The following is a 27,709-nucleotide window of genomic DNA, read 5'->3' on the forward strand; positions in this document are numbered from 1 at the left end:
GTGATTCTGGTGTATGTGGGGGAAATGAAGGGTCCTTCTCCCCACGAGTATGCAGACAGGCAATTTCTTGAAAGAAGGAACTGAGTTCAAACACATTCCTACTGCTACGTCTGCAGTGACTAGGCACCCAGACCTCAGGTCACTTTGACCATGGAAGCCATCTGTAGTCCAGAACCCCAATAGCTGCACACGTCCTTAGACAAAGTTTTCTTGGTAGAACAATTCTGAAGACATACTAAAATTGCCTGAAGAGAATTTCACTAAGTGTGGTTGCTGAACATTGTGAAGAGGAAAGCAAAACCCTGACTTTGCCCTTTTTTTTTTCAGTTAGCTTGTGCTCTTTCTTGACAGTGTTTGACATATAAAATTTGTAAATGCCAAGTGATACATACATGATAACACCCTATGTCCCTACTTCCAGTGCGAGACATTTATCAGACTGTTCTCTCCTCTCTGAAGCTTGTGATCAATCAATACTGTAGTGGTGTGAAGGATAGTGATAATGAATGGAAATCAGCAATCAATCCAAATGCTTATTATTTCTTGCCTTGTTAAAGTTTAAAGAATATATAGTGGTCTCCTGTAAAACAGAAGACCCTATTACTTTATCTCTTAATAAGAACAGTGATACAATATTTTAAATGATATTGCATTGCATTGCATTTTTGATGCATTGATCTTTTTAAGAGTATATATTGCCTTTTTTTTTTTCCCGCAGTTTCTTCAGCGTTTCTATTTTTAAATGAGCTCAGTGCTTGTGATAGGTGCCAGGTGTATCATAGCTGTGTATCAGGGGTATCATCTCTTCTGAGCTGTCAGCCCTGTTAGTGAATTTTGTGATAACAACATATATACATATTTCTCTGTATGTGTATTTGTGCATGTGCATATATACAGACGAACATATTTTTAGGGAATGCAAGAACCATAACACTCATCCAATTTAAAACACTATGTCTGTTTGATAATTTTGAGTTAGTGCTACTTGAATTGCTTCAAAAAAACAGACTCTGTAGTAGCGTATTGTCACTTTCCTTTTTTTTTCCCATGCTGACCAGAGTTACTCAAATTCAACAAATGCCTTTCTTTTCTATTTCATTCATATGCATGTGCTTAGCTTTCGTTCCAGACTAATTCTTTTCGCCTGTCACAAAGTATTGTTTTCTCTGGTGTCTTTTGTCTCTTGCCTTTGAAAGTATTTCCACTGTGCCATTTGGCTTCACTCCAGCATGCAGACAATGAAGTGCAATTGTCAGGATTGCTCTCCACAGATTCTCCAGATTGCTGCAGGAGACCCTAAAGGCAGGAATGCCATGTGTGTAGCAAGAGGAGTACAGGTTACATGTGCATGACTCTAGCATGCTTCTGTGACTTTCTTGGTTAGAAAGAAAGCACTGCTGAGGACGGAAGTTACAGAGAGGGGAATGGAGAATGATCCCCTCCTTGACAAACATCTTTTTTCCTTCCAACTACAGTTTGGCATAAGGCTGAAGGTTTCCTTGCTTAAGTTGGTGTGACATATTGTGGCTTTAGAAGACTGCAGCACCTCATCCAGTAACTTCTAAGCTGCAGGAGAATATAGGGTTCAGCACGCTGCATTATCTTCTGTGACATTCATCTTTCTTCCTGTGCAGGGAACAATAGCCAACTCGCTGACGTGTGTCCAGCTACATAAGCGAGCTGAGAAGATAGCTGTCATGTTGATGGAAAGGGGGCATTTGCAAGACGGAGACCATGTGGCTTTGGTTTACCCACCAGGTAAAGAACCACCATGTTTGGTACCTTGGTGCTCTCAAAATTTTATGACCTGTAGAATGGTGCTGTACCGGTGTTGTTACCAGCCTGTAAACCTTGTTAACTGGCAACACACGAAATATTTGCCATATATACATTTCTTTGAACTTAGCCAAACATATTTAAAAGATTTTCTCCTTATGTATGTACATATTATTTCTCTGGGTTCAAATTAAGATTAACCTGTGATTTTAAAACCTCTCTTTCATAATCAGTCAAATTTAAACACTGATTTACTGCTTTTCTTTTAATTTGCTGGAGACATACTATTTTATGAGCACATGGTTCTGTTAAAATATTCCATCTGCTGAGTGTTCTTCTTAGATTCACCTGTTGAATTCTCTTTTGGAAGTGCTGCATTTCACGAGGGTAAAGCAACAATACCTGGAAAGTAATCCATTTTTAGAGTAGAAATATGATTAATAAGTAGCAGATAATTAAAAAATACTGAATTATTATAATTTGTAGATCATCAACCTACCCCACTATGTGGTTTGGATTTTTGTCCTTTGACATAAGGGCTTTTAAGCTTATGTTAACCAGTAACTTATTTTACATTTGCTTAAAATTATTTCTGATCTAGTGCTGCTTTTATCTTAAGCATTTCATGTGTTTTGGTGAAATAAGCAGTCTGATTTAAAGTCTGGATTATGATATTTAGGCTGTAAGGACTGCAAGATACTGGTTAAATCTTGATAATTTATAGGTGTAATTTCACAGTGGTTAATATGAGAAAACCTTTCCCACAGAAGAGGGCAAGTATTTTAAACTTCAGTTTTTATTTCTTGTATTTCACTTTCCAAAGATAAATCATTTTACTGAAGGAACAATACTGTTCCTGTACTCCAGATCCTTTTCCACTGGAAGAGTAAAATAGTCCCCATTGTTACCTTGGCACAGCCTGTGTACAGAACAAAGGAACCATCAAACAGCCAAAGTCACAGGGTCTTTGTGCAGCTGTCAGTTCAGCCTCCTTACATGGGCTGAAGTGTCCACAATCTGTCACCTGCAGTCAATATTTATACAGAGCAACACTTAGTTTTATGGTAGGAACAGGGGTTCAAAATCATGGCTCCATTTCTTATTGTGAAATTTCAGGTAGAGGAGTCAAAGCAGCATAAGTGAAGTTAAAAATGACACGAGAAAGAAAGTATCATCTATTAAAACCTCCAGATGTTCCTTGTACAGCTGATAGGAACAGGCATGGTGCTCCCTCATCCTTTTGCTGGGACATCCCACTTCTTGAAACTCTCATTAGAAAGATAATTAATCTGTACAAATCAGTCTTTTTACCAGTTACTTCCTGATCATAAAAGTGGTGTTTACCTAAATGATGATATCTGGCTGCAGCTTTGTGTGTCGTCTTTGAAAGGAATCAGTGAAGCTGAACAAATCCTGACAAGGGTCTGAAAAAGATGTCTGTTACAGGACTTAGTTCCTAATTTAGCCTTCTGAGTTGAGTCCCAAATAATATTTATGCTGACATAGGTGTCTGTGATTAAAAGATTTGATTTTCAGGGGAGGATTTTTGTTTTGTTCTTCATGCAGGAATAGACCTGATTGCTGCATTTTACGGTTGCCTGTATGCAGGCTGTGTGCCAATAACAGTTCGACCTCCACATCCCCAGAACATAGCGACAACGTTACCTACAGTGAAGATGATCGTGGAGGTGAGCAGACAAAACCTCTCAAAGTGCAAAAGCAGATGAAATGGGCAGTGGACTTGCATGGTCTTTAGGAACAGTAACTTAAATGAGTGGTGTTGTAGATTAAAGTGTTGTATTCTTTCCAAAGATTCACGACTTCAATGTGTTGCAGTCATCACTCCTTGACAGCATGCAGCCTTCTGACTTCTGCTGACACATTTTACTGCAGTTGTGCTACACCATCCAGGAAATGTATTTGAAGTGCTTTCTCATATTTAGTTAGGAGTTGTGGGATTCCCCACCCGGCAACACTACACTCGACGCTGAGAAAAATCGCAATGGAAAGCTGAGCTTGGCCTGCTGGTGCTTTGTGCTCACCTAATTGTTGTGCAGTTTGAATCAGTTTCAAAGTTCTGCTGGGAAGATATTGGTTGATGGTTTTATTTTCATCCAGAGCAGTGTTATTTTGAATTTTTCATTTAACGCTTTAGGTTGGCATTTTGGCTTTATCTGATAATACGTAGCCTTGTTGCTCATAAATAACTTCGTTCTGCATGTTACTGATGGCAATAAAATTGTTGTAAAAAGATAACCTTTTATATCTGACAGTTCCTAATCTATTGAATGGAATTCTGAGTCTCTGAAATAACAGAAGATGAAGCAAATGTGATTTTATTGATAATTTCAAGCAATAAGTACTAGAGATAGTTATAATTTGTTGCTTTGCTCACGGCATCAGATGCTGCAAAATGTCAGTAGAGGTATGAGAAATTGGCTCGTTGTCTTCAGGATTCTCGTTATCTAATATTTTGCCAATCACTGTTTTTAAGCATTGGTTGTTAAAATTATAGAAGTGATGTAAAATGTGTTATACTGTTTTTACTTTCATGTCTAATAGGCAAACTAGACCTGGTTGGTTTCCTTAACCTCAACCACTCTGTGATTCTGTTATTGAAGTGGTAAAATTTAGTGTATATATGGCTACTGATTTCCTTAGGTTGTTAAACACTGGGAAGTCGATGTGCAATCAAATGTCTCAAATTCCTGGAAGAAAAAAAAGTATTGTTAGCAATATTTCTGTAAACAGATTCTCAGACTTCACAGCAAATAAAAATGGTGCCGCCTTTTCAGCTTTTCCTCTGTACTATCTTCAGTGATTAATAGTGTCCATGTTTGTCTGAAAATTTCCTTAAATATGTAAGTTTTTATAATCAGTAAAAATATTGTTGTAGTTGCTACTTACATATTTTTTTTAAATAGCAAATCTAAGGAGAATACCTTGAGCATGCATCATCAGCACAGATGGCAGTTGCAGTATATTCACCATTTCATTTCTTAGTGTCACTTGCACAATTTTTGGTCTAGAGTTGCTTTAGACAATAACAGACGAGTTCCCAAGGCTTTATCACTAAGCACAAGAATCAGGAATATATGGCTAACATAAAATTGGCTTAAGTTAGTAAAATTGCTCAAGTAAGTGTCAGGCTGGGTTTTGGTTTATGTTAAAGAATTATTTATAAACCAGGATATAGTACCATCACATAGGAAATGTTCTGGTCACTGTCTTCTGTACTGGCATCCTGGGTTGATAAGTGATACAATGTGTTGGAAAAGTCATATTCCCACTGCTGACGTGCCTTTAGTTTCATTACAACACTCTACTCGAAGTGCAGTTTTCATGTAATTTGTAAAACTCACATGACTTTGTCTGCTTTGTGAGCTGAATTTTTCATGGATCTTTTCACCTCCTGATTAGAAAACATAAGACTAATTTACCTGTGTCCTGTTCTGGCGTAAAGCAAACCATGGTCTTGCTCATTTTCACAGGAGAATTAATCAGTATCCCATTGTGTTATTTGTTTGTTGAATTCCTAGGTGAGCCGCTCTGCCTGCTTAATGACTACACAATTAATATGTAAATTGTTACGGTCGAGAGAGGCAGCAGCAGCAGTGGATGTCAGAACGTGGCCTCCAGTACTAGATACAGGTAAATACCAAGGCCAGGGGATTGTTTTGTCTTCATTTGTTATTGTGTTTGTCAAGCATTCGGAGGTCTATCTGTCACTGGAGTAATATTCCCGTGTTCTTTCTTTATTTTCACTAGACGACTTGCCAAAGAAGCGGCCTGCACAGATCTACAAACCTTCTAACCCTGAAACACTTGCTTACCTAGACTTCAGTGTCTCCACAACTGGAATGCTAGCGGGGGTAAAGGTAGGGGCTTCTTGCTAAAGTTGTCATTCCTGCTCTCACGCCTAGCTGGCAGGTGGTGCATTGCTCTTTATTTGTAAATTCTATCGATTTTTGCTAGTAGAAATTGAATTGCTACTTCCCTTGCAGTCATTATTTGATTGCATTAACATTAAATAAGCTATTCCGTACCGGTGTCCTGAGTGCAGTGAGTTTAGCCTCTCTCCTCCTCTGATATACACACAGATAGCCTAGTAACTTGTCTGCCTGGGGCATTCTTTTCAAAGAAGCATCTATTCTTTCCATTTTATGAAGGAAATGAGACTTGGTTAATCCTTTTCTACCTGTCCCAGTGCCCATTTATTGTTTGCTCCTCATTGCAGCTCAGCTGCTCGCCATTGGTTTTCAATATTCTCTTCTTCATGTGATTAAGGGAACTGCTAATGTTTCTGGTATATTTACCTGGTACAATACTAATGTAATCAGCAAAATGTTTCTTCATAGATTTGTTTGATAAGCTTAGGTTTGTTGAGCTCTTTAAATCTCTATTCTGGCCTTTACTCCAACACTCTAGCCACAGTTTATCAAAGATGATTTTTCTAGCTCATAACACACTTATTATTCCAGTGGTGCTTTCAGCAATGCACAGGCAGAGGTAAAATCACCCTCTTATTCTTACCTATTACTTCCTTGCTCTTACCCGTTGAATATCCAAAGACTTCAGCAATTTTCCCGAAGTATCGCACTCACAGTTTATATTGAATTCCTCATCCTCTTTGGCATCATCCATCTATTTTCAGAAACTGTTAGCATACTTTATAAACAAAGAAAGTATTATTTACCCAGTTCTCAGATGGAGAACTTGATCCGCAACATGGTGAAATGACCTGCCCAAGGCTAATAGCTGAATGACTGGGCTGGCTTATGATTGCCAATCAGACACTCCTAGGAGACACATATCATCTAACTTGAGATGATGAGCTACATGCCTACTAGATGTGGACTAGTCAGAGTGCTCCTCAATAACCAACAGAGAGAAGCAGAGACTTTTAGGGTGTAATTCTTCTGGCTTGTTTGAAACATCTATTTTTGAATGGGGTGAATGTTGAATGAGTCCTCATTTCCTCTACAGGAAACCTTAAATGATTGAGACACGCTCATCCATATTAAATCAGGTCTGAATTCTACCTTATCAGACTTGTAGAAATGACTACTAATTATGCAAAGTTAGTACTTGGAGAGCTTCAAAGATAGTCAAAGCCAGGGCAAGGCAAAGAACCTTTACTTAATGTGGCTAAAGGGAAATCCAGATAAATCACTAATGGAATTCTTAATTAGCTTCAGGTATCTGGGTCACAAAGCCTCCAGATCACTATCTCAGCAGGTCAATGTAGATAGTGCCATCTACTAGATCACCAGTAGTGATTAATTACTGCAAATGGATCATCAGAGGCCACAAGGCTTGTCATAATGCAGCAGTGATCGATTAAAAACAATGGCTAAACAACTTACATGGCTTCTGAAAAGTTGATAAATGTTTCATAGACACTTCAGAAGTAGTAAACTACACTTAGGTTAACTCTCAACTTTCTCACTAGCTTGAACCCAGTAAGGTGTCAAAATTCACATAATAACACTGGTTCTTGTCCAGCAGAGTTCAGTAATCCAGTATGACAAAAAATGGTCTTGATTCAGCTAGAGAAGAATTAGTCTCTTCAAACTGAAGACTTTCATAGTGCGGACACCTGTTTTGAGCTGGTCTTTATGCATCACTTGGAACACGTTCAGCTTTGGTTATGGAATCCATAGTGGAGAAAAAATCACTTCTAGAGCTCTATCCTGTTTACTGAGGATCAAATAAATGTTACGTCAGGTGCTTATTCCCTTCCACTAACTATAATCGTATTTAAGGCAATCATATTTATTTAATCATATTTAAGGCAAGAAGGCCAATATGTGGCAGAGAGCAGAGGTTAGATGAGTTAAGTCCTACTCAGGCTGTCTTTCTAATACAGGTATCTTTCTTGTTATTAGCAGAGAGGACACATTAAAAGAAGTAATTGTGTTCCCACTGTAGTTAGAACTTCTAAGTCAGGATGGGTGAGTTTGTGGGAAACATCCTGACACAGCTGTATTTACATGTTGTCAGTAAGAAGATTTAAAATGACTTAAAAAAATGGGAAAAGCATCTTTTTGATCATTTCTTTTTTGTTTCTACTTTCTTCTGGTTTTATCTCTGAGAGCTTCCTTACCAAGATTTAAAAAACAAAAACAAAAAACAAATGTTTCTCAGCTAGGAGCTGGTTAACATAAAGACATTTTCAGCATGTTTACAAAGTTTATTGGGGATCCCTGTGGCTGAATGATTAGGTCCTTAGTACCATTTTGCACACAAAATCCTCTCTAATTTAAAAAGTATATTGATAATTTTCTTTCTTTATTATATAAAGTAGTATGTACTTTGAAATATGTTACTGAAGATCAACAAACTACTTCAAATTAGATTCATATCCTGCAGTCATTCATTCCTTTGTTCTTCCAGAAAGTTTAGCTCATTATCGTTAGCTTCACATACAGCTTGGAGCACGTCTTTAAAACACTCACAGATTTCTCCCTAAATCACTTCAAACTTATCATTCTTTATGTCTCCCCTTCCCTTTCACGGCTATTTGGATGCCCTCTTGAAGGAAAATTGTGTTTCCTTACTATAAATTACATGTGTATTTACACTGAGCACAAAGTCAATATTTATTTGTTTTCTTATCCTGTAACTGATTTAAACACTTGGCGCAGTTTGGGAATGAGCCTTCAGAATGACATAGTTGATCATTTTAATTACTTTGCTGTTGTCTTTCAGATGTCTCATGCAGCCACTAGTGCCTTTTGTCGTTCTATTAAGCTGCAGTGTGAGCTTTATCCCTCCAGAGAAGTCGCTATCTGTCTGGACCCGTACTGTGGACTTGGGTTTGTCCTCTGGTGCCTCTGCAGGTGAGGTTTCTCCTCAGCATTTTAAAATATCACTTCCATTGTACTACACCACAACAAACAGGATGGGAGTAACAGGTAGAACCTCCGGGACTAACACAGGCAATTGGTATTGCCAGAAGCTATACGGAGAATGCTGTATGGAGAGTACACTTGCTTTGAGTGGGATATAGACTCATAGAATAGTTTGGATTGGAAGGGACCTTAAAGACCATCTAATTCCAACCCCCCTGCCATGGGCAGGGACACCTTCCACTAGACCAGGTTGCTCGAAACATGGCCATAGGTATTTAAGGCTTATGAGTGCAGAGCGTCAGCATGGCTGTTCATTAACTTCTGCAGTTTCACTGCTGTATCTGCAGAGTCTGGCTAGTTTTATTTGATGAAGGCAGCACTTTACCAAGATTACTTTGAGGAAGTGGTTTCCTGGTTTCCTCTTTTTTATTCTTTAATCTGAAAGTACAAGTGGATATTGGGGACTTTCTCATTTGCAGGACATATGGATGTGATTTTTGCAGACATGGAAGTATGTTTTGTTACAGAAGGATACTTCTCTGGCAGTAGCTAAGCTATCAGGAAAAAAAACACCAACTACAAAAAAAACCACAAACATTTCTAGTGAAATGTGAATCAGCTTTTTTTTTATTAATAGGAAGTTTAGAAATTTAACAATTCTGTCAATCTCTATACTCCAGGGAAGTTACAGTTCAACACTGAAAGCAGTTCCATCGATTATTTTTTTTTTTTGGTGCTTATTCTTCTGATTTTTTCTTTTTAAGATAGCTGGGTTGATGTAGAGGCAAAGGGGAAGAGCTATGGGAAAGTTAATGGAGCACATTTTTATGAAGACATATTAGAGTCAGAGTAGTCCAGCATCTGTACTCTCTCTATGGAAAGCCCTTTGGTATTAGCAGTAGTGCTGGTTTTAGTTACTGAAATTAAGATAAGCCAGGGGCAATAAAGATGCTGCAGCTCTGGATAAGCATTTTACCAATTTAGTAAATACATGAAGGAAACATTATAGAAAAACTGTTGCAGCAATTTGTATTCAGCAAGTACTGTTCATTTAAAAGCGTTCTATTGGCCTGTTGTTGCCCTTACCTTTTAAAATATTTGTTATTAAATATGAAATGGGCCAAAGATTAACAGTATTATCCTATTCATTCATGATCAATATTTCTCTATTTCAGTTGTGCTTGCCCTAATATTATTTTTTTTTGTTTTGAAAGTGTTATTTCAATGTCTTAGTTCTATAAAACTCAGAAAACATTTCAGCAATGTTGAAATTTTAATTAAACCACTCCGTAATTTTTTTAAATATTGATATTTTTAAGTCATCTGCATATTTATTATATAGAGTTATGTGTCAACACTGTTCAGCCTGTGCTCTGGTGGGTAGTCAAATTCATTGTCTAAGCTAAATCTGCTGTGATATATTCAGCGAGGTAAGACCAGGGAAGGACTGTAGAGAACTGTGGGAAAATTCAGTTAAGGAGTTTATTTCTGTATCAGGTAGTGTAGAACATGGGGCATACAAGAATAACTTCTATGTAAGATCATTATAGATGCACAGAATAGAGATAAATTTTGACACGTCCAAAAAACAGGTATTTTGTGGTGCCCATGAGTCTCCCAGATTAACAATTTTTTATTTATTCCAAAATAATATTTGGAACAAGTAGGCATTTGCTGCCCTTAGATCCTTCCCAATACTGATAATGTTCAGCCTGTTGCAGAAGATTGTTTATGACTGGCAATTGAACAAGGCAGCAGACCACTGGGAGAAAGAATCAGTCTGTACACCTCTATAAAGTAGAAAATTTTATACCATTTTCAAAGAAAAGAAGGAGAAAGACGGAGCTGAAGGAACTGAGATCAGGACAACAACTCTAATCTTGTGAGCCATTGTGTCAATCTCTTCTTTGTCACTGATATCTGTCCCTATAAAACCAGGAAGATTGCAGGCTGCTTGAATTGCAACTGCCATTTAGAGAGAGCTGACATCAGATAACAGCTTCATTAATTCCACTTACAAACTTCATTTCCATTTCATTACTATTTTAGAAATGAGGAGTATTTGATGTGTTCTGTAATAGCAAAAAATACATCCTGGAGGTTATTAGAATCTTTAAAACTTTGCAACTTTGCATTTTACTCTTTGTAGTTTAGCATGCCAAAATACTTCCCAACATTTTTCAGCCCAGATTCTACCTCAGAGGATTCTGCTAGAAAGATAGGGTTGTCTGTCACCAGCCCCATTAGCCAAATTAATACTTCTAATGGCACATGGAAATGAAGTTAGATCTTCAAATTTTTATCAGCTGTAGGGTTTTGAGAGTTAAATAGGAAGTCTTTGTTTTAGGAACCCAGCAGGAAGAGAAAGCAAGCCCCTGTACAGAAGTGCAGTTAAAATAACAAGTACGTTTGAATCCCTTTATTAACTAGACTAAAGGAGGCATTGAGTGAGCAATGGAAGAAAAACTAACTTTTTATCCCCATTGTAGGTGCTTAAACATTGTTCTGGCCTGCTCCACTGTGGTGCCCCAGAATGCACCAATCTATGAGGTCAAACTACTTAGGAAAGCTGCTAGAGCATGGAGCCAGACCTTTGGTAAGTCTGGAATATATTGCATAGTTTTGCAAAGGTTTTTTTTATTATTATTATTTAATTCACTTATTATTTTATGGCCTAAAGGGTATAAAATAATAAAGAAAAGAAACCTTGCAAAGCAGAGCAATACATGAAAAAAAAATGGATTTATCACATTCCCTCTAAACTGGCTGCATGCTCCAGCAGGGTTTCCTTGGAACCTTTGTCATAGAACAGCACATCCTTGGTGTGGCAGCAGTCATCAGCCCCATGTGAGTTTATAAATCCAAACTTCTTAATTGTAACAGTTTGCTACTGATTGCTCAATAAAAATGTATTTTTGCATTTTTCTCTTTAATAATGAGAGGGTGATCAGTGTTCTACCTTGCATCGCATTACATTTTAAAGCGCATCATGATCTTTAAAAAAAAAAAAAAGGCAAGTTGAAAGTGTCCTCCAGTTTAAAAACAAATGATGCTAAATCCCACTGTTCAAAAATGCTTCCTGAAATTAAGACGGCCCTGTCTTAATGCCGATCACTGTGGGGCAGAATAGAAAGTTCTACATTTCATTAATGAGGATTTTCTTAATTGATAGTTGCTAAGTGATGCAGTACACTAAGAATTTTCCCTCCATTTTATCCATATTATAGTTCTGCTTCTACCATTGAAAGATAAAATTGTCCTTGTAGAAATTAAAGTTAACAAAATCGATGATTTAAATTATATTTTAGTAATTCTCAGAAGCTGTGATTAAAATGGTGCAAGTCAGTAAGACTCAAACTGGACCAGAGAAACTAGATTTTTCCAGTGCCCAGTGGCCACCTAATAAATATGGTGAATGCTGTGTAATTGTCCTAGGAAGGCTTTCCAGGTAAGGTGTGATGAAGTGGCTTCCTCCTGTTCCACTTCGGCTGTCTCTGTTCTGTAGCCACAAGCACCCAGTGGTGCTGGTGGGTAGCTTCTACAGCAGGAGACCATGGGGTGTCTTGTTAAGCAAGTGGGTGGAGTTGTGCAAGATATATGGAAGGAATCGCAGCATTAGCATGACAGTTGCAGTTTACAAAAATGTACTGTGCTAGAATCATTAATTACTGTTAGGTTGACTTGAAGATACCTGCCAGGCATGAGCACTTCACCCAATTTCTAGCCCACCTGTAGCAAATTAAAGGCAGGGCTACATAAAGAAGATCAAATGCCACGTCAGAAAAGAATAATTCTGGCATGGGAAATGCAAGATACGGACATAGCCAGCTCTCTTGTATCTTTTGCACAGTGCACAAGTGGTTCAGGCAGAATGTAGCAGTGCTGCACACAAAAAACATGCCAATTTCCCATGGCCAGTAGCAATTTGTGGAAGAGGCAATTTGCATTTTCTCCACTTTGCAATAGGTCTGTTGAACCTTCAGTCTAGAAGGTTCAAGGGCAACCGAAAGCCCTGAGTTACCTCAATATGTGAATACAACAGATTAACTCCGCTGACTCTGTAGCTGACTGAAGGCACTAACAGGCTGGAAATATTTAACCTTTGCCTACCTTAGGAGGACTTGAATGCCAATACCAATAGAAGTGACATTGCTGTCTATAATATCCAATTAATCTCAAATTGTAAGTTCTGTTTGCAGACTTTTGGGGGAGTTAGGCAAGGTCTTAGGGCATCAGAAAAGGTCTGTAGAAAACTCCATTAGTTCAGAGCAAGATTGCTGTCTCTCTCTCTTTTTTCTTTTTTTTTTCTTTTTTTTTCCCAAAACAAAATCAAAACAGTGTCCAAAATTTTAAAACTTGCTTCCTTGATTTGGTTGCCTGCTTTGAAGTTTTTGGATAAAGGGTCTTCGTGTTGGAATGATGCTAAGCACCCCAAATTGTTTCAAGTGACCTTATATGATTTCCACTCCTGATGCTGCTGTGTAGGATGCTCAGGAGCAGTCAGCAACACACTTCCAGGGATGTTACACACCAGTTCAGAAATGCCCAATAGCAATCTAGAGCCATGTTAAAAACCATCCCTTACAAGGTTAGAGTTTGATAAAACATTTCTCTGAAAGGGGGAGGTTAAAGCCTTTTGAAGAAATGACAGTAGCTAGAAGTTCGAGTTACATCTAGCTGTCATTCAGGGCGAACAGCATGGTCCCAGCAGGCAGTACTGGCATTTCGGCATTAACCAAAGGCATACGCTTGTCTGATTAGAGTACCTACACCAGAGCTCGAGTTAAAGCAGGGTCCTGGGTTATGGCACCACTCTCATTGGCACCCAGTACTCTGATATGGAAGTTGCAAAGTCTGGATCTGTTCTCAGCATTAGAAGCCTATCAAAATTTATGGTTGATGTCTTTTCCTTTCTTGGAAGACCTGCATGCTCTACGCAGTGTTCCCTTTTGCTCTCTACATTGGCTCTTGGTTGAACTTCTTTGTGAGATACTTCTGCGTCTCCAGTACTGATAGATTATCTGCTCACCATGTGCAGCAGTGCTCATAGTATGCCAGGTTAGGAACGCTCTTTTTCATCTTCATTGTTCTCCAAAAGTCCCCTTTTAGTGCATGTAATGGGTCTTCAGGATAACTGAAGATTCATTTTGGCCCAAGTCCTGTGATGTTTACGTGAGACATATGTCCAAGCAGTCTCCCCTATGTCCTCTTTTGTCCTTTCTACCAGCTCTGGTCCAGATGATTGCGAAGGCTTTTGCTTGGCCCTGTTGAGATTCCCTTGGCCTGCTGACTCCCTTCACAGACTTTGAATTATGTGCAAAACAACTCAATTATCTGGGGCCTAACCAAATGCCAAGTACCCATAGCTGTCCCTCATCACCAAGAGCAAAATATCACCTGTAGAAATGCAGAAACTAGATGAGTATACTTATAAGACCCGGCAGTAGCTACCTGCCTCCAGCAGCTAAGTAGAAAAGCAGCTAATACCATCTCAGAAGGACACCAGAAGTGAGGGCAGCAGCGTGTTAACAGCCTGCCAGAATGCAATTCCAAATTGCAGTTGCCGTTTGTCAGCATTTATTGCTCTGCTAAAATTTCTGGAACTATAATAAAACCTCAGAGTTTATTGTTAATCTGCCTTAGCACGACATGGGGTAAATCTTTGATTCAGTGGAACAGTTAATTGCCAAGATGTCCTTCCAGGCATCGCCGTATGCTGCCAGAACAGCCTGCCAGGCGGTGGAACCAGAGCTGTGATCAGATGGCACCGTCGTACCAAAATACATTCTGGTGTGTTTACCTGGAGTATTCCTGTCCTTGGGCAGCCCTTGCTCAGTGCAGGCAGACAGGGCTTTTCACTTACTGCCAAAATCCAAGGCTTTGTCCATCACCTGAATACTTCTCCCCCAGATTGCTTTTCAGTCCTCTGAAGGAAGACATAATTTCTAACCGGGGGTCTCCTACCTCAGCTACTTCAGCATTTCACTCTGCATTTGCATCCCAAAAGTCATTTTTACAAATGTAAAAATGCCCGGATACAGGTGCAGGGGTGCTCTGAAGTCAGTCTCCTTTTTTGTCTTCTTTTTTGCCTATTCCTAAACATGACAGAGATGTCCAGGACTGTCAGTCTCTGCAGTTCTACACTGTGTCTACTGCTGTTATAAGGCTTGTATCAGGGGAAAGTCACTTTTGTGGCAACAGATTTCTACAGAAGTGGAAGAAAGGGTCTTGTTTCAGTTTCTTCCCAATATTTACATAACTAAATTTTAAAATTGCTCTGACTCCAATACATTATGTACTGTTTCAATTTCAGAATGGTAATTTTAGCTTCCAGAATTTATATTTAAACATCCAACTTTTCTTAATATCCCACATGATCACCCTGATGCCAGTGTTCACCACAATTGTGTTGTTTTCCAGTATGAGACTAGCAAAGCTAACCATCTCTTGAAGACTGTCTTCTTTCATGAAGGTGAGATAGTACTATTTACCTGGAGTTCCTCATTTTCAGGATTAACTCTACCATACCTAGAATGTCCCATATCTAGATGTACCAGAGGCAAAGCTGACACAAGTTTCTATACGTTTGGGACCATATACAGCTTTATCCAGCATCCTCCAAAGCATACTTCCACAACTGCAGTCTGTTCAAGCACTCTGCTCAATTGTTGTTTTCATGCTAAGCCAACACCCTGTAACATTTCACAGTGATTTGAAATCACCAGAGTGGTAGAAGCATTTCAACCAGCCATACAAGGGAGTATCTTTTATTTCTCAGCTTCTCTCCACAGAAGCATTGGTGACATACAGCTTCTGTGGGGTTAATGTAGAAGCATAAAGTCTGAACATGCACAAGGATATGAGGCTTCCAGGAATGTTTTGCTGCTTGGAGTGATTCACAAAACCTGCTCAATGTTTCTGAGATTAATTCAGGAAGGTGAGCCAAGTCGTGGCTGACATCATGGTGGCCAGGTGCTACATTAACCAGTTCAGCTGTGGCACTGGCACATTCCCCCCAGAAATGTGTCTTTGTAGTTCCTTTCCTAGCTCCACCAACTACTCTAGCAAATCAGATGATGCACATGGCTTATTAGACCACAGCTACGTAGGCAAAGGCTGTGTTGGTAATCAAATTTCCAGGCATGGTATTCATTCTTTAGGTTTATGTACTGTAGGCAAGAACAGCACACATCTGAGGTTCTGCACAATACAAAGTTTCCTTCCTGCTCCGTATTTCCTGCTGCTCTGCATTTCGGTTCTAAACTTCTCAGTATTTCTGAGGGATTATAAAACTCAGAAAAGGTACTAGCAGTATCTTCATTTATCTAATAAATCAGAAAAAAAAAATCTAATCAGAGTGAAATTTCTGGTAAAAGTGTGCTGTTGCCTAGTCTGATCATAAGTGTGTTTGTTTCCCTCAGTCTCAAGAAGATGGGGTTATTCTGCGTCCAAATCCAGGCTCCCTCATGCTTTGCTGCATGGCTTTTGGTGGGATCATGAGGGAGAGCAAAAATACGTTTCTTACTTGTTTAGCTTAAGTTGGTCAAGAGGGGGAGACAGTTCACCCTCTCTTATTAGTGTTCCTGAGGAGGGAAGATTTGTCTTTGTTGTGAATTTGTATTCCCAAATTTTGGACTATTTTCTGGTAAAGTGCACTTGGAATCAATGTTCCATTCCTCTACTACAGGTAACAAGTGTTTTCCTCCGTTGGTACTCCGCAGTTTGTGTGGGCACTTTTCAGTACAGGGATACAGTTTGTTCTGATTCTGTTCTTATTTTGGGATGTTCTGTCCAGGTGAATAAGTGGCACTTAAGGGACCTTAATGCAGTTCTGAATCATCTGATAATTCTCCCATACTTGACCCTTGGCAGCCTGTTCCTTATTATGCAGATTTTTTTTCTCCTGATAGAGGTCACATCAACTAGAAGAGTTCAGGGATGGGGGAAGGGTTTGATACTGAATCTGAAAAACTTAATGGAACTGGCTGAGAAAGAAAGAGTGAAGTAATATTTATAGTAAAATCTGTTACTACTCCCTTGCTGGGTTTGATCTGTCAGTTGAACTCAGGACGTACTCCTTTCAGGCTTTGGTAGCTTTGCCAGCATCTCTTTTCACACTCTTTTGAAGCTCATACTCCTGGTTCAGCCATACTTTACTCTGATTCCATAAAAGCAACATGAAAGCATAATGCTTCATTTGACTATCGAGTGCTATAGTAGTTATGTTAACTGCATCTGAGAACACATCTCTTCATGGCAAGTCACAGCTTATGAATCGCCAAGAGTGGCGTAAATGTGGGCAAGCAAATGTGGACAAAATAAAATTTTACCGTATGATAAATGAAATTATTTGAACTGTACTTCATACATATTCCATGACATCCTCTGGCTCCTACTCCAAAGCAGACCTAAACTATTTGGTTTATTAACTGCCTTTGTGGCTGGACTTTACCATACCACATAAAGATATACAGGTCACACGCACGTTGTTCTGAATAGCACAGCTTTTGCAAGCACTCTGATCTCAGCTGTGGGGGGTAGGAGGCACTCATTCACCAAGGATGGAAACTGTGTGAGCAGCACATCTTCAAAAATTTCCAGGTGTGTATCTTCTCTTCTTCCTAGTATCAAATGTTATGGAGATGCTCACATTCCTGAAAACAAAGATCCATTTGGTGTCTTACCTAGGGCACTTGAATGTGAAAGCGTCAGCTTTATTTTAGCAAGCTGGCATTTCAGTTTTTCAACTGACAAATGAATTTCTCTCCTGTGCATCATAAATCTCTGGGGCTTTATTGTCCTTTTTCAGAACTTCTGTGATTTGGGAGGTTTATGCTATGACTGTTCTGATCTGAAATATCTACAAATCACAGATTAAGATCTGATGGAGACTGTAAAAATGATGGTAAATCTGGCTGTCTGAGATGAGTGAACAACATAGGACCCACAGGAAATAAAGACCTCAGTTTGGGAATACATTTTCCCTGGGGGAAGAGTCTTGGGTAGCAAGGAATTAGCTCTGACATAATTATTTCCTTCAGGGACCCTAGTGAGTATCTTTCTCAATACTTGTGCTCCCTGGGTATCCAATAAACAAAAGATGTAGGATATTTGGTTTTTGAAAAAAAACTTTCACAGCAGAAATGTAAAGCCCCAAGTATTGTTGAAGTGGGGCCAGATTTACATCCCTGAAAATGATTGCAAACCGCTTGCTTGCCTCAGCAGGAGAGAGGTTATTTCCATGTTAAGTAATCAAGAACTCTTTTAATCAAGGTATCTTAAAATGGTAATTACTCAATCTTAATTATTTGTCAGCAACACATAATTTTTGTTGATATTATAATAGTGTTTATTAGCACCATCAATAACCTAGCTATTTTGCTCTCTTCAGTCAAGTTCTAACAGCAAAGCACACTGGCATTTTGAGTAATGTAGTGTTTCAGGAGCATGTTCTGCCTGCATTCCTCTTTGTATCCTCATAGATTCCAAATGTACAGCAAAAGGCAGAATTTGGCCCTTGAAGTTAAACTACTGGACCTGTAGAGAACTGTAAGACATTGCCATGGATCAGTGCATATTTTGATAATCTTTATGTTTTAGTACCACATAGCTTGTAAACATCTGCAGGCACAAGCATTTAGCATGTGTTAACAAATCTTGTATCTTTACAGCGTTTATTCAGGACACCAGTCAATTTTGATTCCTCCCTCAGAACTGGAGACCAATCCTGCTCTGTGGCTTCTTGCTGTGAGTCAGTACAAAGTGAGAGACACTTTTTGTTCGTATTCAGTCATGGAGCTTTGTACTAAGGGACTGGGTTCACAAACGGAGTCACTGAAGGTAAGTAATTCAGTCCTTCTGCATAATCTGCACAGTGTTTGGGTCTTCTCTGCCCGGAGTGGTTATGCTAAATGTATGCATTGAGAAAATCATCAGAGGGCAAGGGCAGCTTCCACAGAACTGATATTATTCCTTGCCAGAGGCTGTATATTAATATCAATCATTCCCTTTCAGATCACAAGGCTTTTAAACATCAAGGAAATGCTTTTATTTAACTAAGCTTTCTGATCTGTGTTACAGTCTGTGTTAGTAGGCGTATGGAAAACAGAGGTGTGAAAGTCCAAGATACCCAATATACGACATACATTTGTATATTATGTTTTATAAATTCCATGATTATATGAGGTACTAGTTTGGTTTTGATCCATATAGTTAAATAATCACATACTGAGAAGTACCATATTGCTTTAACTGGATTTTCCTCATTGTAGGGGAAGGAGGGTGGTTGGATATTTTTTTTTTTAACTCAGAATTAAAAGCCAGGTAGCCAGTTACATTTCTGAAATCATCTAGAATTTCCAGTATGCTACTGAAATAAATTAGATCTTGGGATACTAACATTTTATGATGTCTCCAGTCCTTACCATCCTCAGTTAATAATTTCCTAATCAGTTTTTCCAAGGCTAGTCAATGCTTCCTGTTTGCTGTTATTCAGTGGCATTCTGAATTAATACTGCTAAATAGCATTGCCTCCCTTCGGAATGAGCATACCCATCTCTTCCTAAATGCTCCTGCTGAAATGCCAAGCAAGTATGTCTGCTCTTCTACAGCTATTAGACTGTCATCTGGCCATCCGGCTTCCAGGAAAGATTGAAATTATACTGGCACCTTACCCTCTATCCGTCTTGAATCGTTATACCTGCAGTTAAATGCTACTGACCTTTTTTCTTTAAGTCTGCCCTTTTGTGGCCTTTGTTACATTTTATCTTCCTTTTAGGCAAGGGGACTGGACCTCTCACGAGTACGGACATGTGTAGTAGTGGCTGAAGAACGACCTCGGATAGCTCTTACTCAGTCATTTTCAAAATTATTTAAAGACCTTGGTCTCCATCCTCGGGCAGTCAGCACGTCACTTGGCTGTAGAGTTAACCTGGCTATATGTTTGCAGGTAAGATTTTTAACTTAGGCTCAAATGAAGATGGTTTCCACTAAGAAATACTCATTGTATTCCCTTTGGCAGCTTTGCTGTAGGCATATTAAGAAAATGCATGTAGTACTTAATGTTCTTCTTGCATATACAGGCAGTAACTTCTGTTACTTCGTCAGTGAACACTATTCATCCCTCTCATGTTGCATTCATAGCATTTATCCTGCCCATGAATACAGTAATTCAGAAAAGTGGATGGTAGTGGCAGAATGTGTACTCTGTACTCCAAAAATATTATTGAATTATGTAAGGTAAAATCCAGTTTGCAAGTGCTTACTTTTAATATGGTACAAAATTGATTCCTTCTCTTTAGAAAATAATTCCAGCCCTTACTATTAACTATATATTTTTTTTTCTGCATGCAATTTATTGCTTAAAATGAAAAACTATTTTGCAGCATCTTTCATTCTGTTTTGATCCACTAATCAGAAGAAAGTACCCAGGGATAATATGGGATTTAACCTCCAGGAATCTTTATTGAATCGTGATTTTAAGGACAGATGGAGCACTGTAACTATCTGATCTGAATAGCCTCTAGGTTTTCACCCAGTGATAGCTACACCAAGCAAATAGTTTTAGGCTGAATTATAGCATATCATTTTATCTTTCAGGACTCCAAGTGATGAAAGTAAACTTCCCTTTTTATAAGGTGTTCAATTTTTAATTATTTCTGCCTTATTTCTAGTTTAAATTCATGTGGTGTTAGACTCAGCCATTTTTTATTTTAGTATGTTTTTCTAATCTGGAATAAAGAATCTCATTTCTTTCATGATTATAATACAAATCTTAGTCTTTGATAAATAGATAAAGAATCTTAAGACTTCTTTCCTGATCTGTCTCTCATTTTTATGACTCCTGATCTCTTCCCGTCCTTCCAAATCTGGTATCAGAACCTTACATACTATCCCTATAATATTACCACAGGTGTCCTACTCAGATAGAATATGATTTCCAACTTATTAATCCTTTAAAATCATGCAGAAATAATCTTCTGCACTGGCAACTGCATAGTCTGGTAAGTTCCATACCCATTTGGGTTACATTAAGGAATTTCTTATGCATGTGACCTACATAATTGCTTAGGTGTGGAAGCCAGAACAGATCTTCTCAGTGACACTACAAATAAGGCATTTGGATTGTCATCCATGTAAAGATTTTTTATTTTATTCAAAAAAAATGTGACTAATACAGGTGATGGGTTTAGCACAGAACAAGTATGTCTGTGTGTTATGCCTGCCTTACCCTCTTGCCCTGTTCAACATCACTGAAGAATCATGGCTCTCATCAGGCCTTGGCTAAAAGTCACCTTGTTGTTTAGCACGCTATCAGAAGATAAATACAGAAGGTATCACACAGCTCCACGACTACTTGCTTTCTCTCTGATTGTCAGCACAATATCCCTTCGGCCCACGGTAACTTTAATTATTATTATCAAACAGATGACAAGGCACAGTTGAGCAGGGTTAAAAGTCATTTTGTGTCCCAGACATAGAATTCTATAGTTTGACATTTTGTAGTTGCTGCCATAAATATTCTCCAGGAATAAAAATTCAAGAAAGTCTCCTGTTGTCTCAAAAGCAGCACTTGGATCCTTTAAAACAGATGTATCTTTTCCCTAATGAGAAATAGTCTTGAGAGAAAAATGCATCTTTTAGATCTTTTTAGAAACTTCAGTGGACTAGAGCACTATGTTCCCCATGTTTTTGTCATGGGTTTGGAATAAAAAATGCTGACCCAAGTTTTGAATTCTCTTCTACTGAATGTTTCCTTGCAAGGATACAGGCCTCTTTGTGTCTTTCTCCAAATCTAGACTGCTATATGGTGGCAAGGCAGAGAGAACAACTCAGAAAACATCTAGGAAATCATCAGGCACTCTGACCTGAGACAACATAATTTGGAAGGTACCAGTTTAGGCCAGTTAGCAGGTGTGGGTTGGTGTGCTTTCCCAGTCAGCAATCCAAGCAACTTGAAACAGTTCACTGGGAGGAGTGTTGCAGGCAGCAAGGACGCCTGTGGTTGACTCTCATTTTCCCTCAAGTATAAAGGGAGATCAGAGGAGAAAGATGGGCTGGTTACTTGGTAACAACAGTTTTCTAATTCATTCCTGTATCGTTAGCCATTCTGAAATGCCAGCATAGGAGGGAAAGAGGGAAATGATGGCATACATCCATGGCCAACTGCTTTGAATTCTCGGACAGACCAGGACGGGGTCCACCAGCTTCCCTGGCCAGCTGAGGTGGAGCTTTTTCTGAAAAATACCATGACCTGCCACTGGCTTCTGGTTCATGTACGGACCAAGGATGAAGATAACAAGGACAGATCAGTGGCAGAAGTTTGCTTGCCACTAATGAAAGTCTCCTTTTCAGACTTGCAGGAGTCTGGACTGTTCATAAGTAGTGGCTGCTTCACCTAGGAGGTAAATCATTTTTTCAGGACAAGTAATAGAATCAGGCGAATGACACTAACCCACATTCAATGCCCAGGGCTCCAAGTAAGCCTCACTGGAAATAATATTGTACTGGTCTGCCAGTGATGGGGTGGAATTAACTTCTTCACAGCAACACTTTTGGCGCAGTCCTTTGGATTTGTGACTAATACAGTGCTGATAATACACCAGTGGTCTCACTATTGCTGAACAGTGCCGTGCAGCAGGCAGGCTTTCTCCGTTTCTCACTCTGCCTACCTCCCTCACCCAGCAAAAAGGCTGGGGATGTGCAAGAAGCTGGGAGGGGACACAGCTAGGACATTCCCAGGGGATGTTCCGCACCAGATAAAGTCATGCTCAGCAATAAAAAAAGAGGGTGGGAGGAGCATATTGGAACAAACTGTAAAATTGGATAACTCTCTGAAGGAATATTATTGATAATACTGGCTATGAATTTAAGAACAGCACTCAATCCTAGTGCGAGGTGATTAACAGCCTGGCTGATCATATAGCTTAGTGTCAGGCTTCATTTACTTGTACTAAGATTTTACATTTCAGTTCACAGGACAAACTAAAAGCCATATGTAATTTAAAGAATGGTGTGGCTAGAAGGAAAAAAAAAAAAAAGCCATTTCAGAACAGTCTATATTTGGTAACATTACCCTTCCAAGTAGAATGCTTTTTTGAAGCATTTTAAGCCAGGAGTAGTTTGGCAAGTTCTAAAGGGGATTGAAATATAACTAAAGATGTAATAATGCTCATGAGCATTACCATAAAACATATCATTTTGACAGAGAATATAAAGAAAGATACAGGATTGCATCCTTTGAAGCATCTGGTAGTAGGCACTGCCAAAGACTGAATGCTGAATTAGACTGAATGCTCTTTCCAAATGTTCTGGAAGATTATGGCTAGTGATACTCCACAGTAGCTTGGGGGCTATTCCATTTTCTGGGCTGAGGAACAGAATGAATTTTAATCCTTGGTCAACAATGTTCCTTAAATTAACATTGTCTCCAGTATGTTCCAGAAATTGCTCATGATTTCTGTATGCTTCACATCGCATAAAAATACTTCTAAACATGTTTGAGTCAATAGCATCTGCCTTTCCATTTTTTCTTTCAAGTTATATAGTCTGTGAGGTTAGCGTGTGTTTCCTGGGACACCATCTTTCACAGCAACAACTGTGATCCAGCCTATTCTAGTGTCATTCTAAATCTTATACCTACTTATCACTTTTCTAAACGTATCTCACTGTTCAGCTGCGGCCCCGTACCAGCAAAAAGCCTGTCCAGGATTTCTTCTCCATGGACTGCCTCTAATGCAAATTGGATGTGGTTTTTGATACCTTTTTAACTTCCTTTTTTTTTTTTTTTTTGGTTAAATTAAGGCTCAGGTGTTTCAAGGGGAAAGTACACTGATTTTTCAAAAAGCTTTTACTGTTTTCCACCCCTATTTGAAGAAGAGATGTATCTGTGTGTATGTGTATACAACTTCACAGCAGAATTTGACCTTTTATTAAAGATTACTTTGAAAAGGAAATCATTATGATAATCTCTTTGGTACAAAAGAGTCTTAGCCTACCAAATGAATTATAATTTCAGGATTAGGATCACTGACAGACTAATGTACTGTCATTTGTATTCATTTCCTCTCAAATTTAGAGCAAATGTGCTATGTGTCTTTTGATGTAATCTCTTTGGACTAGATTTTTAGAGGTATGCTTTTGAAAATAAATAATTTTCTCCATCTTTAGGGACTTAAATACCATTAATATCTGACCTTTTATGACAGTACAGTCACCGATAATTGTCCAGCTATTTCTGAGATGAAAAGATTGCATCCAGCGTATTCTAATTCTCATTAACTAGCATCTTAGCATTCTCAAGAGAGAGAGAGAGAAATAGATACGAAAAGTAGCCCCTTTCTTACAGCAGCACAGATGGTTTTCTAGGATTTTAGCTAATTTCCATTTAAACACTCGAAATAAATAGTAGAATTTTATTCAACCTGCTACGTAATTTCAGTTGAGGATAAACTTTGTTTCATTTTCCTTAGTTATCCCTGAAAATGTGCAAGCTAGAGCAGGGGAGCAGGATTCATCTGGCTTCATTTAATTCGCCTTGAAGTTAGACACTAGGACAAAGTTAGTTATCTATTGTCCATCTATAGGCAGTAGAGACAAAGAAATGGTTCCAAGGAGAGTGTCATTCAGCCGATCTCAGGTGCACATCTTGGGATTCATCACCATCAGGAGGTACTTCCTGCCTTACACTGCACACTTTCTTCTCTAATGACTGAAATTATATGAAATGAATCCCTCCGTCACTGTCTAGCAAAGGGAACTTTGTCAGTTAATTTAGGGGTTAAAGATAACATTACTTTATCCTTAGTGATAGATTGCACTTCTTTGAGGATCCTCCATATTAAAAGTAGTAAGAGCTTGCTATGAGAGGAGTGCAACAGGCACTCTGTGGATGATTCACATTTAGCACCGTGCTGCAGCTCTGGGTGAGCTCCATCAGATTCTGTTCCCCCACCTTTATTATGAGTCATGCTCTGAAGTTCTTTTCACAGCTCCAGCTGCTGTGCTTGCGTATGTGAGATTGGGAAGTGTACATCAAAAAATCTTATCTCTGAGCATCACTAGAGCAGGAGTAGTCTCAGAAGTATAAACATTGAGGCCACAAGCCCAGACAGCAAAATGAAATGAAATGAAGCTAAACAGTTATTTTTAAATTCTTCGGACTTCTGTTTGCCAGGTAGTTGGTTTTTAACTTTGGGGAGGGAAGGAGAGGAGAGCACATAGCTGGGCCTTTAACTGCAGTGGAGATTAGGTGCAGGCTGAGTGCTGGCACATTGTCATCTCTCCTAATTGGTATGGTGGTTCTTGGTGCGGTTTTGACCTGCAAAGTTTTCTCAGAGAATAAATGCCTGGCATGTTGCAGAGATTGGCATCGGCCTTGGATGGTTCCCTGGTGGCATCCTGTGGGCAAGACATTTATTTATTCCAAAGGATATGACTGATGATGTACGAGTTTTCAGGCAGAAAAAGCTTTTTAGCCCATTTTATTTCCTTCAACACTGCCTAGCATGTCCTTACTAAGTATCAGACACAACAGAGGTTCTGTTGTGGTTTTCCTGTTACCAGTGTTACAGATATGCTCCATCTCTGTCTCACAAAATAAATGTGCACAAATTGAGTCAGTCACTCAGGTCTTGGATAAGATCCTGCTTCTTTAAAACAATGCTGAGACCTCAACTGCTGTTTGTTAAGGCTTTAGATAAAATCAGTACGAGGCTCAGACACTCGAAGACCTCTCTGGACCTGCAGAATAGTCACAAGCAATGAATTATATAACTGATGAATTTCATCAACTCCCCTGCTTTGTTGCAGTTACACTGCAGTGTTCAACTTGGATTATTAGTAAGATTTCTATTTTCGGGTAGCAGTGTAAGAAGCAGATCCATCCTATATTTTAAAAAGCTTCATCTTCCCCCGCATCCAAAATATATCTATTTTTATATGCTGCTGTGGCGGCTTCCTGTAGTTTTTAACTTTGCTGGAATTCAGAAGTTTAACAAACGGGATGTGGAATGGCAGTGCACTCAGAGCTACTTATTTTCGCAAGTTGTAGGGTTAAGTCCCGCAGCAACCATCTGCGGTTAGGAATTCAACATGACAGTAGCAACTTACGACTAGTCATGACTGTGTTTTGTCTCTTCACTACATTATCGATCGTGGTGGAGAACTGATGGGTTTCTATTGGTTTTTAATTTTACTGTTCTATATAAGTATTACATTGTTTATAGTAGAAAATAGACTAAGAATGAAGAGTTACTGAACTATGAAGTTACTCCATTTAGTTATGGTCTTATAGTAATTAGATTGTGGAAGAAGCCTTAATTTTATTTCACTCTAGGAGCAGGTTAATCTGTATGAAACAAGTTGTAAGTATCATTCTCTTTTCTCCATTGTATACTAATTACTTTTTTCCCAAAAGAGAGCTTACTTATGGTTTCTACAGGACATTGCTTACAAACTTCTAGTAGTGAAATGGCAGACTTGGAACCCCTGTCTCAATGGATGTGCATTAAAATAGCAGGGCCATAATGTTTACTGACTTATTCACACAAAAAAAAAAAAATAAAAAATCAGTATGCTAGACACATGTTTTCCACTAACAACATTGTCTGTAGTGTCCTAAAACCATTTAAGTCTGTTTGTCCAAGGTTAGCAGTCTACAGCTGTCTCTTCTGTTGCTCTACTAAAATGTTGACACCTCATTTTTTACTTTTTTTAACCTTTAATGGTATAATGGTTAATTTGTAAGATTCCTGTATTTGACATTGTTTTTCTTTTTATTTTACTCCCTGCTTTTTGCATTCTCCTCTTTTTTTTTTCTCCCACCCTTCATTCCCATTTTTTACTATTATTTTCGTCTTGTGTTACCTTCTTTCCTTCTCTCCCTCATCCCTGCTATTCCTGCTGCTATAGCCTCACAGGCTGGGGAAGCTGGCCGAGCAGGTAGGGGATTTTCATGTTCCCTCAATACCCACCTATCAGCTTCCAACAGTGGGACAGACTAGAAATTGAGTCTGGAGATTTGGGGATTTTCAGATCCTATGAAATTATATACAAGTCCATTATAGCTTTATCTGGATGCAGGTTTCATCAAATATTAGTTGTCTGTTGTAACTCTTCCATTCACACTGAAAATAACAAATACCATAGTGATTGTCTTTGATTTTCATTATTTTATAAACCAATTCAAGTTTAGTTTTATTTTTTAACGATAAACAATTTTTTCTCGTTTTTTGTTTTTAACATTGCATATATTTGAAATAAGCTCTCCGCTCAGCACTAGTCTGTTACACTGCTGAGTTTACTAGTAGACTCAAAATCGTGTCGTTAATAGCTAGAGAGGATATTGTATCTTGTATTGTGTATAACAAGCTAAAGAGGCTAACATGCATGTGCAGCTCTATTACTCTTTTTCTCCTCTGGTGGTGGGTCACTATCAGTGTCTGTACAGTAAGTATCAATCGGTACTGGTAGCTCTTTTCCCCTTTAGATACAAAATTATGTATTCATTGAATTCTCTCACAATTTTTAGTGCTAAATGAATCATGGAGCTACTGGCCAGCATTGCAGAAACACAAAATTTAGCCTCAGACATACTTAATGTGAAGAATTGTACTCTAGTATATCCCAAACAGGACCGAAATCACTGGGAATTGATGCTGTCTGCTGTTTTAAATAATTAAGATCTAAATAACTGATAAAGGAGTTCCTGCACTTGTACACTACCTGGGCTAGGTGAATTTATCTGATGGAAAAAAAGAAAAAAAAACAATTTCCAAAGTTCCAGTGTTCAAAAATGAAGTTGTGCTTTTCTTCTAGCTTTCTGTTTAGCAGTGATGTGAGCTATGCAGCAGAGAAAAGAGCCTTAGATTACAGCACTGAAAATTCCAATGAAGTTGTATAGTGATGAGTTTGAAGTCTTGGATAAGGGAAAATCATAGCAGGTTACAAGACTGCAGCAAAGCTGTGGGTGGAAAGGCCTAAAAGACTCTATCATCTCTGCATAAAAGGAAACTCGAATTAGCCTACTATTATTCAAGTAACTAAATATTATGACATAAAACGAGGGTTTAAATTATGCA

At 38.6% G+C, this 27,709-nt stretch overlaps 1 protein-coding gene across 6 annotated transcripts in view; it reads left to right on the forward strand.

Annotated features, from left to right (window-relative positions):
* The window catches only part of DIP2C (disco interacting protein 2 homolog C), a 318,399-nt gene that overhangs the window by 259,155 nt on the left and 31,535 nt on the right, over positions 1 to 27,709 (forward strand). For 4 of the 6 annotated variants that reach the window (XM_083823675.1, XM_083823676.1, XM_083823678.1 and 1 more), the window contains 8 exons: positions 1,635 to 1,758; positions 3,343 to 3,464; positions 5,316 to 5,427; positions 5,545 to 5,654; positions 8,488 to 8,618; positions 18,302 to 18,470; positions 19,408 to 19,578; positions 26,541 to 26,570. In XM_083823675.1, coding sequence (XP_083679801.1) covers positions 1,635 to 1,758; positions 3,343 to 3,464; positions 5,316 to 5,427; positions 5,545 to 5,654; positions 8,488 to 8,618; positions 18,302 to 18,470; positions 19,408 to 19,578; positions 26,541 to 26,570 — 969 coding nt within the window. The remainder of the gene's footprint in view (positions 1 to 1,634; positions 1,759 to 3,342; positions 3,465 to 5,315; positions 5,428 to 5,544; positions 5,655 to 8,487; positions 8,619 to 18,301; positions 18,471 to 19,407; positions 19,579 to 26,540; positions 26,571 to 27,709) is intronic. The other 2 variants (XM_083823677.1, XM_083823679.1) reach the window with 1 other exon arrangement.

The sequence above is a fragment of the Anser anser genome (genome assembly GCF_964211835.1).
Source record: "Anser anser genome assembly, chromosome: 2".
In the NCBI taxonomy this organism is placed as follows: domain Eukaryota; kingdom Metazoa; phylum Chordata; class Aves; order Anseriformes; family Anatidae; genus Anser; species Anser anser.